The 14,157-nt window shown below is 44.1% G+C and overlaps 1 protein-coding gene across 1 annotated transcript in view; it reads left to right on the plus strand.

The window, feature by feature from the left end:
- The window catches only part of ETFA (electron transfer flavoprotein subunit alpha), a 31,948-nt gene that overhangs the window by 15,604 nt on the left and 2,187 nt on the right, over positions 1-14,157 (plus strand). Inside the window, exons 9-11 of the mRNA XM_032232485.1 lie at positions 781-863; positions 10,047-10,112; positions 13,456-13,536. Of these exons, the coding sequence (XP_032088376.1) occupies positions 781-863; positions 10,047-10,112; positions 13,456-13,536 (230 nt within the window). The remainder of the gene's footprint in view (positions 1-780; positions 864-10,046; positions 10,113-13,455; positions 13,537-14,157) is intronic.

A 14,157-nucleotide genomic window follows, 5' to 3' on the forward strand; every position in this document is an offset into this window, starting at 1 on the left:
TACACCGATGATATGATTAGATTAGATTAGATTAGATTTAGTTTATTTGTATGCTGCCCTTCTCCGGGAGGGACTCAGGGCGGCGAACAACTCGAAAGGGGAAAAGGGGATACAAACACAATATACGTAATTAAAATACACAAGAGTCATACAGCTATACAAGTCGATGTGACAGGTCATGAAAAGTCTCTTTCAAGGCTCAACCTTAGAGAGCACCAACTCTTGAGTTGCAAATATTCTTTCCCCGGTCTTTTAAGGCCCTTGAGAATATTATTTATTTGAGGGTGGCTCAGGGGCTAAGACGCTAAACTTGTCAATCAGAAAGGTCAGCAGTTTGGCGGTTCGAATCCCTAGCGCCACGTAACGGAGTGAGCTCCCATGACTTGTCCCAGCTTCTGCCAACCTAGCAGTTCGAAAGCACGTAAAAAATGCAAGTAGAAAAATAGGGGCCACCTTTGGTGGGAAGGGAACAGCGTTCCGTGCGCCTTCTGGGGTGTTGAGTCATGCCTGCCACATGACCATGGAGACGTCTATGGACAGCGCTGGCTCTTCGGCTTTGAAACGGAGATGAGCAGCGCCCCCTAGAGTCGGGAACAACTAGCACGCATGTGCAAGAGGAATTTTTACCTTTTAGAATATTATCAGTCCTGTCAATCCAAGGCCAGGGAGAGATCCAGAAATGGAAATTGGCTAAAGGAAGGAATCTCAACCTGGGGGAAGGCATTGGGACCAAGTGCTGGATGTTTTGTCTTCGTGCCGAACGATCTTTCTTGCTTCCAGTTGGTGCATCTCGAGCAGCTGTAGACGCTGGCTTCGTCCCCAACGACATGCAAGTTGGACAGACGGGGAAGATTGTGGCACCGGTAAGCTTTGCAAAACAAAAGTTGGAATAGGTGTAAGAGAAAATAAAGGTCTTTGCGTCTCCTTCCTACGACTGTTTGCGACTCTCAGTTGCGTGAAGTTGAGGGCGCCTTCATTTTGAATATCGTTGGAGAGGAGCCGTGCTTGTTCATTTGTTCAGAGCGGATCTTCCGGGCTCAGTTTAAGCTGGTTGTAGTAGGGTGTCTCTGCTTTTATGATTGTTTTGTCGCTGTTAGTTGCAAAGTCGTGTCTGACCCATCGCAACCCCATGGACCACGTTCCTCCAGGCCTTCCTGTCCTCTACCATCCTCTGGAATCCATTGAAGCTCACGCCGACTGCTTTGGTGACTCCATCCAGCCACCTCCTTCTCCGTCTTCTTGTTCTTGTTCTACTTCCACTTCCTCTTCCTTCTTCTTCTTCTCCCTCCTCCTCCTCCCTTTCTCTTTTCTCCTCTTCTCCACTATTCCTTCTCCCTCTCTTTCTCTCTTCACATTCTTTGATTGTTGTTGTTAGTTGTGAAGTTGTGTCCACCCATCACAACCCCATGGACAATGTTCCTCCAGGCCTTCCTGTCCTCTACCCTCCTCTGGAGTCCATTGAAGCTCACTGTTTTGGTGACTCCATCCAGCCACCTCCTTCTCTGTCGTCCCCTTCTTCTTCTTTTGCCCTCCATCGTTCCCAGCATGAGGCTCTTCTCCAGGGAGTCGTTCCTTCTCCTTAGGTGGCCAAAGCATTTGAGTTTCCTCTTCAGGATCTGGTCAGGGTTGATCTCCTCTAGGACTGATCGGTTTAGTCAGTCTTTATCTAAATCAATCTATCTACCTATTTATCTACCTACATATATATCTATGTTGTTGTTAGCTGCGAAGTCATGTCCAACCCATCGTGACCCCGTGGACCACGTTCCTCCAGGCCTTCCTGTCCTCTACCATCCTCTGGAGTCCATTGAAGCTCACGCCGACTGCTTCGGTGACTCCATCCAGCCACCTCCTTCTCTGTCGTCCCCTTCTTCTTTTGCCCTCCATTGTTCCCAGCACGAGGCTCTTCTCCAGGGAATCCTTCCTTCTCATTAGGTGGACAAAGCATTTGAGTTTCAGAAGATGATAGATAGATATATAGATGGATGGATGGATGGATGGATAGATGATAGATAGATAGATAGATGAATAGATAGATAGATAGATAGATTCTGTGACTCCTTCCAGCCACCTCCTTCTCTGCCGTCTCCTTCTTCTTCTTTTGCCCTCCATCGTTCCCAGCATGAGGCTCTTCTCCAGGGAGTCTTTCTTCCTTATCCTGAGGTGGCCAAATGAGAAGAAAGGACTCCCTGGAGAAGAGCCTCATGCTGGGAAAGTTTGATTGTTTATACCGGTGTTTTCCATCATTTAAGAGGTGTGGACTTCAGCTCCCAGAATTCCCCGGGGGCAGCATGCATGAATTTGGGAAGTCGCAATCCACCCATCCTGCCTGGAGGTGTCTGGGAGCTGGAAACCCCAAATCTTAAAACGTTTTGCCGTCTCCTAGTATTTGAGGGGCTGCCAGATAGAAGAGGGGCTCAACTTCTTTTCCAAAATACCAGAAGGCAAGGCAAGAAACGATGGATGGAAACTAAGCAAGGGGAGAAGCCACCTGGAATTAAGGAGAAAACTTCCTAACAGTAAGGACAATGAACCAGTGGAACAGACGTTTCCTCCAGAAGTTGTGGATGCCCCATCACTGGAGGCTTTCAAGAAGAGACTGGGCAGTCATTCGCCTAAAATGGTCTAGGGTTTCCTGCTTCAGCAGAGGGGGCTGGACTAGAAGACCTCCAAGGCCCCTTCCAACTCTCTTCTGATCCTCCTAGCAGTGTCCAACCTTGGCAACTTGGAGACCGGTGGACTTAAAACTCCCGGAATTCATGGCCGGCCGGGGAATTCTGAGCGTTGACGTCGTCCTATCTCAAAAGTTGCCAAAATTGAGAAAGACTCCCTTGGGGGGGGAATATTCTTCAGAACAGGACGTCCAGATCTAAACAACAACACTTCGGTTGTTGACTTGAGGAGTGTTGTGAAAGAGAAACACCCAATTCAAGAGGGATGCTGTGTAAGCAAGGCTTTTACTATAAGATGTAAAGCTTAAGGCCGGATTTGGCGCCAGGAACAGAAGTGAGCCTCGGTTTACACTTTTGTGTTGGCGTTGGGCTCATCGGAGACCCTGGACGGCTTTATGGATCTGTCTTCTGTTTAGGGAAGAACCACCAGTGGCTCATCTCTTCCTCCAGGGTGTTAGTTGGCCAGGAAATCAGCGGAAGTTGAAGGAGAATGGCCTTATTCATAGCTCCATCATCCCGAAGGGTGCTTCTCTCTCTCTCTCTCTCTCTCTCTCTCTCCTCTCTCTCTTTCTCTCTTTCTCTTCTCTCTCTCTCCTCTTTTTCTCTCCCCCTCTCTCTCCCACCCCCTCTCTCCCTCCCCCTCTTTCTCTTCTCTTTTCTCTCTCTCTCTTCTCTCTCTCTCTCCTTTCTCTCTATTTTTTTTTCTATTTTATTAAGATTTATAGGCTGCCCTTTTCCCTGAGGGGACTCAGGGCGGCTTACAATCATTAGGGAGGGGGTGCAATACAAAATAAACAATATGTAAACAAAATAAATCTCTCCCTCTCCTCCTTTTCTCTCTCCTCTCTTCTCTCTCTCTCCTCTTTCTCTCTCCCCTTCCCCCTCCCCCCTCTCTCTTTCTCTCTCTCTTCTCTCTTCTCTCCTCTTTCTCCCTCTCTCCCTCCCCCTCTTTCTTTCTCTCTCTCTCCTCCTCTCCTCTCTCTCCTTTCTCTCTCCCCCTCCTCCTCTTTCGCTCTCTCTCTTCTCTCTCTCTCCTCTTTCTCCCCCTCCCCCTCTCTACCTCCCCTCTCTTTCTCTCCCCTCCCCCTTTCTCTCTCTCTCTCTCTTCTCTCTCTCTCCTCTTTCTCTCTCCCCTCCCCCTCCTTCCCTCCCCTCTCTTTCTCTCTCTCTTTCTCTATTTTTCTCTCTCTTTTTCCCCTCTCTTTCTCTCTCCCTTTCTCCCTACCTCTCCCTCTTTCTCTCTTTCCCTCCCCCCTCTTTCCCTCTCTCCTCTTTCTCTCTCTCTTTCTTTCTCTCTCTCTCCCTTCCTCCCTCCCTCTCTCTCTGTGGGTGTATGTGTTTGGGTGTCACAGAGCTGGCTATGTGAGTTGCATCACTCCTTCTACAGGTGGTCCTTGACTCAACGACCACAATTGAAACCCCAAGGTTTCTGTTTTCAAGTGAGACATTTTGAGGTTTGTCCCATTTAACGACCTTTCTCGCTACGGTTGTTAAGTGAATCGGTGCAGTTGATAAGTATCTTATCAGTCACGTCCAGGCCGTGATTGTCCCAGAGGCAGCTGGACTTTCTGTTTTTTTTCCTGGAAGATGAGCTGGAACCCAAACATTTTGCCGTCTCCTAGTATTTGAGGGCCTGCCTGAAAGAAGAAGGGCTCAACTTAGTACAAGAAGCAAGACAAGATGTGTTGGATGGAAACCAGCCAAGGAGAGAAGAGGGGATCAACATATTTGTCTGTGTAACATTCAGACTCCGTAGCTCCCAGCTCAGTGGAGACTGAACCCCAAGGTCAGGATCACTTGGGGGTGAGAATCGCACAGCCGGATGTAACGCTGACCCAACATGAGTCAAGGGCTTGGTGGTTGCAAACCCCCATTTGTCAGATTGATGGTTAGCCCCCCCCCCCAAAGCAGTGGCTGTAAGCCAGATGTTTCTGCTCTACTTGCGTTGAGGGTCAAGGAGTTTTGCCGAGAGGCCCATTTCCTAATGTCGGTTTGATCTCCGCTGGAAGTCGGCTTGCACTCTCGATGCCCATCTGAATGCTCTCCCGAGGTCTTTGTAGGTATCTTCCGGGTCATTCGGCTATTCAGCGGCTGCACTTAAAATGCTTTTTTTTTTTTTTTTTTGAGCTCAGCCAGTGAAGAAAGAACATACATCCTCTCTCCTTTCCATCTGGATTTCCCTGCTAGGTGACTTTCAATATCAACCAGAAGGGACCTTGGAGGTCTTCTAGTCCAACCCCCTGCTCAAGCAGGAGGCCTTATATTCCATTTCAGAGGCTGTCCAGGTTTTTGTTGAAAGCCTCCAGTGATGGAGCACGCTCAACATCTGGTGGTAAACTGTTCCACTGGTTAATTGTCCTCACCATTATGAACTTTCTCCTTAATTCAAGGTTGCTTCCCTCCTTGATTAGTTTCCATCCATTGCTTCTCGGCTTGCCTTTTGGTGCTTTGGAGAATAGCTTGACTCCCTCTTCTCTCAAATACTAGAAGACTGCTATCATGTCCCCCCCAGTTCTTCTTTTCTTTAGACTGGCCATACCCAATTTCTGCAATCGTTCTTCATATATTTTGGCCCTTAATCATCTTACTTGTTGTTCTTCTGCCTTTAAAAAAAAAAATCAGAATTCAGGTAAAATGAATTGTTTGCTTTAAAAATTAGCTGACATTGTTATAAAGACTTTTTGATGTTGTTGTTGTTTTCTATTTTCTTATTTTGCATTCATGTTTTCGTGCCCGTACTTAAGAAATTCAAGCCACTGTTTTGAGTTGTGCATTAGGAAACTTGATACCGTGGAGAGCAACTTCACACTTTTAATAACTTGCATTCCTGGAAGATTTTTTGCACTAAAATTTCTGCAGAGATGAAGATCGCTTCAAGCTTCTTCCATTTCACCAACGCCCTCACTTTTAAAATGCCCAGTGAACTGGTACTGTTGTGGCCGATTAAAATTGGGGGGAAATTTGGTTTCGATTTAAGAAATTGTTTACGCTTTTCGAAAGCTTTCAAGGTATAACTTCAAAGCATCGTTTGCCCGTATCCAGGGCAAAAATACATTTAGTCTCTTTTTCCCCCGCCCCGTGAATGTAAGTTTTTTAAGACTGACAGCCTCGTTTGGACTGCATTATCCGACACGGCTTTTAAGTCCGGGAGTTCTCAAATTGATGCTCTGCTCCTTGGGGACTGGTGCAGAAACATTAAATTGTACTAAAATATTCATACGAGAGTGCATTTAGCTGAAAGCAATTGATGTGCGTCTCCCAGGAGGACGAAGCAAAAAAAAAAGAAAGAAAGAACCCATCTTAAAACTGCAGGGCCCCACACTGTAGCAAACACCCCAAGCAAGCTTCTTAAGAGTCATCATGCGCAGGAGCTGATCAAAGGCCCTGTAAGTTTTTCAAGTGAAAAAGTATTAGAGAAGGATGGAAATGCTTGACCTAATGGACTCCTTAGGAACGTGAAATTATTCTGTGGTTGGGATTGGAACTGAATAGACTAGACTAGACTAGACTAGACTAGACTAGACTAGAATAACAGAGTTGGAAGGGACCTTGGAGGTCTTCTAGTCCAACCCCGTGCCTAGGAAACCCTACACCATTTCAGACAAATGGTTATCCAACATCTTCCTAAAAACTTCCAGTGTTGGGGCATTCACAACTTCTGGAGGCAACTTCTGTTCCACTGATTAATTATTCTAACTGTCAGGAAATTCCTCCTTAGTTCTAAGTTGCTTCTCTCCTTGATTAGTTTCCACCCATTGCTTCTTGTTCTACCCTCAGGTGCCTTGGGGAATAGTTTGACTCCCTCTTCTCTAGCAATAGCAATAGCAGTTAGACTTATATACCGCTTCATAGGGATTTCAGCCCTCTCTAAGCAGTTTACAGAGTCAGCATATCGCCCCCAACAACAATCCGGGTCCTCATTTTACCCACCTCGGAAGGATGGAAGGCTGAGTCAACCCTGAGCTGGTGAGATTTGAACAGCTGAACTGCAGAACTGCAGAACTGCAGTCAGCTGAAGAAGCCTGCAGTGCTGCATTTAACCACTGCGCTACCTCGGCTCTCTGTGGCAGCCCCTGAGATATTGGAAGACTGCTATCATGTCTCCCCTAGTCCTTCTTTTCATTAAACTAGACATACCCAGTTCCTGCAACCATTCTTCATATGTTTTGGCCTCCAGTCCCCTAATCCTCTTTCTTGCTCTTCTCTGTACTCTTTCTAAAGTCTCAACATCTTTTTAACATCGTGGCCACCAAAACTGAATGCCGTATTCCAAGTGTGGCCTTACCAAAGCATTATAAAGTGGTATTAACATGTCATGTGATCTTGATTCCATCCCTCTGTTGATGCCGCCTAGAACTATGTTGGCTTTTTTGGCAGCTGCTGCCCACGGCTGGCTCCTATTTAAATGGTTGTCCACTAGGACTCCAAGATCCCTCTCGCGGTTACTACTCTTGAGCCAGGTACATAATAAACTGTACCTGTGCATTTTGTTTCTCTCGGTACGGCCGGATCATATGAAACGTCAGTACCATATCAAAAATAGAAGAGAGTATTTGGAGCTCAGGGTTGAACTGTGGGGTCCCTCTGAGCTTGGTTGCCTTCTTGCAGACGTTTCATTACCCAACGAGGTAACGTCATCAGTGCTAGAAGGGAGTGGGGTTGGCAGAATGGAGGAGGAAGAGAATTGTAGGGTTTTTGGTGCTTTCTGAGCTTCGTTGTTTGCTTGGAGATGTTTCATTACCCCACTAAGTAACCCCATCAGTGCTGGGGAGATTGGTGGTTTGGGGTTTGCTCCCTGTTATAATTAACATAGAGTTTAAAGTTTAATAACATTTATATGCTGCCCAATCCCGTAGGACTCTGGGCGGCTTACAATACAAAGATAAATCAAAAAATAAAATGAAAGAAAAGAAAAGATAGATTTAAAAACAGCACATCATACACTCTGTTCTAAATGGGGCTGGACCGTATTTAGGGTCAACAGCCCCAGACCTGCCGGAAGAACCAGGTTTTAGTGGCTTTCTGGAAGGCCGAGAGAGTGAGAGAGCTATAGAAACAAACCACAACACTCAAAAAGAGACAAAACATTAAAACTGGAACCCATAAACAAAAAGACCAGAACATACCCTCTCCAGCAGCCTACAACCCAGATAAGCAGGGATTAACACCAGACAAACAACGAAGCAGAAAGCAATCCCTAAAATCAAGGAAGAAAACCACACTTCCCCACCACAATGGCAGGGCACGCTATGTTATATAAGCAAGAGGCAAACCCCACACTCATTGCACTGATGTTGCTACCTGGTTGGGTAATAAAACGTCTGCAAGCCAACCACCAAACTCGGAGAGCACCAAGGACCCCACAGTGTTGAAAAAAAAGGAGGGAGGTGGGGAAATTACAGCTAAATTGCTTTTAATGAAGACTTTCCGTAGGGCAACCTGAGCTCTTCCCATCTCTTCCCTCCCCTCTCCCGTTACATCTGCCTGCGAAATCTGTTCCGATTTGGTTTGTATCCAGATCGCAGGCGTATTTTGATTCGGGAACAAACCACCAACGAACCAGCTGTTCCAGGCACACAACAGCTGGTGCTCAGGCCCCTTTGCAAGACCTATTTGGAAGCCATCCTGCTACGCACGAGGGAATAAGTCCGGTTGAAACCAGGCAGACCTCAGATTAGGTCGAAAGCTTCCAGCAAATAAATGCGTTTGCTCTGTTGTTTCACGACTTCGCTAAAACTGGAACTGAATGACGCCTCTTCGGGTGTCCTTAGTTCTAGCGCTGCGCTAAACGTGATTTTAATGCACGTTTTAATGAGGTTTCACATTTGACAGCAAAGGTATCCTAAAACTATTGTACAGATCACATGAGTGGATAGGCAACCTAGCTTCTTCCCAAGGCTGTCCCGGAAATGGGAGGTACTAACCAACCCCAAGTAATCCTTGACTTATAACTTATGACTTATATCCTTGAGTAACCCTTCAAAGTTACAACAGCACTAGCAATTCAGATTTACAACCGTATTCATTATTTAATTTATTCCTAGCTTGATACCAATTACCTTAAATGCCCAATACTATAACAACCCTCTTCTTGATTTGTTCAGCTCTGTTAATTATGTTAATTCTGTTGATACATTTTCTATATTTTACGCAACTGCTTTGACTTCTAATCCTTACCTTCGTTCTCTAATCATCGATAAAATGATCGCCATATAATAATAATAATCAATTTGCTCTTCCTCTTTAATTGCCGGCGTTAATCTGTTCAATTTCTGCCCCTTCTAATATTTTCCTAATCTCATTCTCCTCGGTAGGAATCTCTCCACTTTTCCAGTTTTTGTGCAATTGTTGTTGCACAAAATATTTGTATCCACACTGGAAGATGGATTATTTATATTAAAATAAAATCTTTTTTTTTTAAAGTTACAACAGCACTGAAAAAAAGTGATTTATGACCATTTTCACAGTTACAACCATTCCAAAGTCACATGATCAAAATTCAGATGCTTGCCAACTGGTTCATATTTATGACGGTTCCTGGGTCCCACGGTCATGTCGACCTTTTGACAGGCAAAGTCCATGGGGAATCCAGTTTTCACTTAACAACCAGGTTACTAGTAACATATCAACAGCAGTGATTGAATTGAATTGAATTGAATAGGTTTATTTATAGGCCGCCCTTTTCCCTGAGGGGACTCAGGGCGGCTAACAACTCATAGGAAGGGGGATACAGACAATAACATATAACATTACATATAATTAAAAAGTAAACAACATTCATCCAACATTCGGGTGGGGGCAGATCAATCTCTACCCCCAGGCCTGGCAGGATAGCCAGTTCTTGAACGCTGCGCGGAAGGTCTGAAGGGTGGTGAGGGTACGGATCCCCACGGGGAGCTCGTTCCAGAGGGTCGGAGCTACCACTGAAAAGGCTCTCCTCCGCGTAGTGGCCAGCCGGCACTGGCTGGCAGATGGCACTCGGAGGAGGCCTAATCTATGAGATCTAATTGGTCTTGAGGAGGTAATCGGCAGGAGGCGGTCTCCCAAGTACCCAGATCCACTACCATGGAGGGCTTTATAGGTGGTAAGAAGCACCTTGAAGCGCACACGGAGATCAACAGGTAGCCAGTGCAGCTCACTGATCCACTTAACAACTGTGGTAAGGAGCAAAATTCACTTGACAAGTGTCTCACTTAACCACAGAAATGGTTGGGCTCAGTTGTCGTCGTAAGGCGAGGAGTACCCCAAACCTCTGCAGTATTTCCATAATCTTTGTCAGCTGAAAGTATAAGTATAATCTTTATTGTCATTGTACTTAAATACAACGAAATTGGTTTTAAAATACTGTATTTTTTTTTCCCATTTTCCGTGTAGGAGTTATATATCGCCGTAGGAATATCCGGAGCCATTCAGCATTTGGCTGGAATGAAAGATAGTAAGGTACTGTGCAAACCTTTTTTTGTGTTGCTATGAGGAATTGATGGGTTCTGCTTTCCAAATTGAGTTCTGTTGTTCCTGTCACTGACAGTGCAAAATCTGATAGATGAATTCTATTACGAAAATAAATGAAGTTACAAATAGCTCAGATAACGTTCCAGCATTTTACAAGAGAGCGTATTAATAGAGCCTGTCTTTTAAACTTTTCGATTACTAAATCTGGAAACTTGAGTGAGAAACAAACACAGTTTTTAATGTGAAAATGAAATTAGGATCCGTAGACCCGATGCGTTTTGATATATTTCAGACTGCGAGGCATGAATTCATGCATGACAATGTACGATCTGAATTATGGATTTACTATTGCGCTGAGGAAAAAAAGGCGTCTTTGAATATTCCGCAATTTATCCACTCAGATGGAAACCTAATATAAAATGATAAAAGCTTTAAAAACTTAACTCGTTAGTACCCGCGATTGACACGTTTTGGATTCTTATCCAACCTGGCCTGGAAAAATTCTACTGTTTTTTTAAATATATATATATATTTCTTGCCTTTTTAGGCAGTAATTTCAAAAGGTGATTCTCCCCCACTCACCCCATTTATCTTGAAGCTGTATAAAAGTATATAAGGCTGTATAAAGCTATAAAGGAGTTGTACGTTCATCTAAAATATTCTTTTCCTTTTTCTCTTTCAAATAATAAACAGATTCCTCCTCTCCACTTTCTGGCAGAAATATTTCTGGGAAGCTCTGAATCAGTGCAACAGAACGCTATTACCCTATTTCCCTGAAAATATCCCTCCCCGGATAATAAGCCGAGTTGGGCTTTTGCGCGCATGCACTAAAATAAGCCCTCCCCAAAAATATTTCAACACAGCAGCAGCCATGAGGTGACCACACTCACTGCTTCCTACACCTCAAAAACAATAAGACCTCCCTGAAAATAAGGCCAACCGCTTATTTCGGGGGTCAAAAGAAAATAAGACCCTGTCTTATTTTCAGGGAAACACGGCACAATATTCCATGTTTGCTTTAAATAGCAATATTTATGCAACAAGCTATTGCTAATTCAGGGCACATTTTAACCTTAAAGGAGGTTGTTTAGTAACATTTAAGTACATTTTACTTGTGAGTTGCTCCTAAAGCTAGACCACTTTTCCAGGGAATCTGACGGTGGAAATATTTTAAAGATTAGGTTTGCATTTACCTGAGATTAAACATCACTTGATCGTAGTAAAATCTGCTTCTGGGTTTCCCCTGAAAATTTATCCTGTTCTAAAATCAAAGAATAAAAAGGTCTGAAATTCATATCCTCCCGTTCCTCTAAGTGACAACAGCTAAAAGCTACCCCATATATTTTATTAAATTGTAAAAGTGGAATGAGCATTTTTAAGTGTTAGGCGCTGAAACGGCAATTATTTCAATTACGATGCGGTGGGGTGATTTAGATTAAGCCGCGTGCAGTTAAAAAGTAATAAGCGATCTAGAATTGGCGTGATAATGGTAATAAAGCCATGGCGCCCGGTGTTATAAATTCCAGTCCGAAATACAGGCACTTGTATCAATATGATAAATTGATGAGCGTCAATAAAGTTGAGCCGTTTCAAGGTGAATGAAGTGATTCGATCAATTCCCTCTTGTTTTAGATTCCGCAAGAGTTCCACTTGCAGGAGAACACTTCAAAGTTTTTACTAATCTTTCACTCCCTGTCTTCGGAAGTGAACAGAAAAATCCATTTGGCTTGATTTGATTTGAGCTAGGAAGTTAAAAGTTCATTTTATAATTCATTAATTCGAATAATTGGCGGACCGGATCAAAATTTCTATGCTATCGGTGTTATGCTGTTAATCTGATTTTTTTTTATTTAGACGGTTACTTAAATTCCAAACACGGGATTTTCCAGAGCCAAATTTTTTATTTCACTTTGGTTTGACCTGTGCTGTACTTTGAAAATTCAAAAGATTACTGTCTTTACTCAAACAAATAATGTTTATTTAAAAGGGTTTTAAAGGAACTCGCCGTAATCACATTAACTGTCTCTTCAGTGGCTTTCCCCCCACGCTAGGAAATAGCCATTATGAGAAATTTTGTAGGAAATCCCCTACAGCGTTTTGCAACCAAAATGTATTATTTACTTCACTTACAACAGTAGGAAAATGGGTTTAGTGGCGGGGCCCCCTCCTTTCCCTGCTTTATGGATGCTAGGCTAAATAGACCATGATTTCATCTAGTGGAGTGAAGGTGGCTGATAATGTTTTGTCAATCTTAGCAACTTTTAGGAAGGATGGACTTCAATTCCCAGAATTCCCCAGCCAGAATGAGGAATTCTGGGAATTGAAGACCGCTTCTCTTAAAGTTGCCAAGTTTGGCAAAAAACAACAACAATCTGGTAGAAGATCACCTGTAGCTCCCAGTTAGCAATTTTTGCAGCCCTGGTGTAAAAATTACTCATTGCAACCAATTTCTAAGCTTTTAGTTCCTTAGACTGCAAGTTGGGATAAGACTATAAATCAGGCATTAGGAACCCCCCCCAGAAAAATCTATTCATTACTATTCAGCTGAACAAATAGGATTTTTGTATATTGGATGTTTATATCCAACTGGGATGAAAGCCTACCATGCAGAGATTTTTGCTTTAGGGATAATAGATTCTCCTCTTGGTTTTCTCAAAAGCTGGAACTTTTGACGTTTGCCTATGCAGGAATTTATGAGAAAAGTTTTTTTTTTCATTCACTTCACTTTTGATCTTCTTCTCCTTTGTGAACAATTGAAGAGAAGCCGTTTTGGAACCAGCTCTTGTGTTTAGGCCAATGGCAGCAAAGCCATGCAGAATTCTGCAGCGTCTACAGATTACCCCAGTGGTGGGATTCAGCCGGTTCGCACCTATCCGGGAGAACCGGTTGGTAACTTTCTAAGCAGTTCAGAGAACCGGTTGTTGGAAGAAATCTCCTTTTGTTTTTTCCCACTTTACAGGGCTAATCCTGTAAGGAAGGCAGGAAGGAAACATTCTGGTGGTGTTTCTAGCCTCATCTTTATTGACCTGCTTACAAAAAGTGTCTCTCCGGTTAACCATGATTACAGTGTAAGAACTAAGGCGAAACGTCCATTGACGGGAGTGACGTTGAGTTGGCCACACCCACCTAGTCACATGACCACCAAGCCCCACCTACCCAGCTGGCCGTTAGGGCAGAGAACCGGTTGTTACATTATTTGAATCCCTCCACTGGATTACCCTGTAAATAGCTAGGTGTCTCTAAATAAGTCCTTCGGGATTGGGCGGCCTATAAATCGTGCAAATAAATAAATAAATAAATAAATAAGCAAGCCCATTTCGTTCTCTCACAGACCATCGTTGCCATCAACAAAGACCCTGAAGCTCCCATATTCCAAGTCGCAGACTATGGTATCGTAGCTGACCTCTTCAAGGTGAGTCTTCCATTCTAGAGGCATCAAACCCAATACACGTTCCTCTTCCTGAGGCTAGGGGGTGCAAGTTGAATTAGACCGAGCATTTCCAGCATGCGCATGCACACCCGGCTACCTGGTCTTGCCGTGCACGTGCATGGAAGAAACCCGGGAAAAAAACAGGTGACCATTGTGCATGCGCACGCGGGGTTTCCAGCAAATCTTCCCGTTTCAGCACTCGTTGCTTAAAAGATTCACCAACACTGGTGTAGGGTTATGAAGAGCCGAGGCGGCGCAGTGGTTAGGGTGCAGTACTGCAGGCCACTTCAGCTGACTGCTATCTGCAGTTCAGCTGTTCAAATCTCACCGGCTCAGGGTTGACTCAGCCTTCCATCCTTCCGAGGTGGGTGAAATGAGGACCCAGATTGTTGTTGGGGGCGATATGCTGACTCTGTAAACCGCTTAGAGAGGGCTGAAAGCCCTATGAAGCGGTATATAAGTCTAACCGCTATTGCTATTATAGCACTCTCTCCCGACCCTTAATATTTCAAACCGTGGGGAAACTTTTATCCACCAAACATATCAACTTTTGATCTCCAATTTTGATAGCAAGCGTACATAAGAATGCAACAATTGACTTCT

This window comes from Thamnophis elegans, chromosome 16 (assembly GCF_009769535.1).
Source record: "Thamnophis elegans isolate rThaEle1 chromosome 16, rThaEle1.pri, whole genome shotgun sequence".
Lineage (NCBI taxonomy): Eukaryota > Metazoa > Chordata > Lepidosauria > Squamata > Colubridae > Thamnophis > Thamnophis elegans.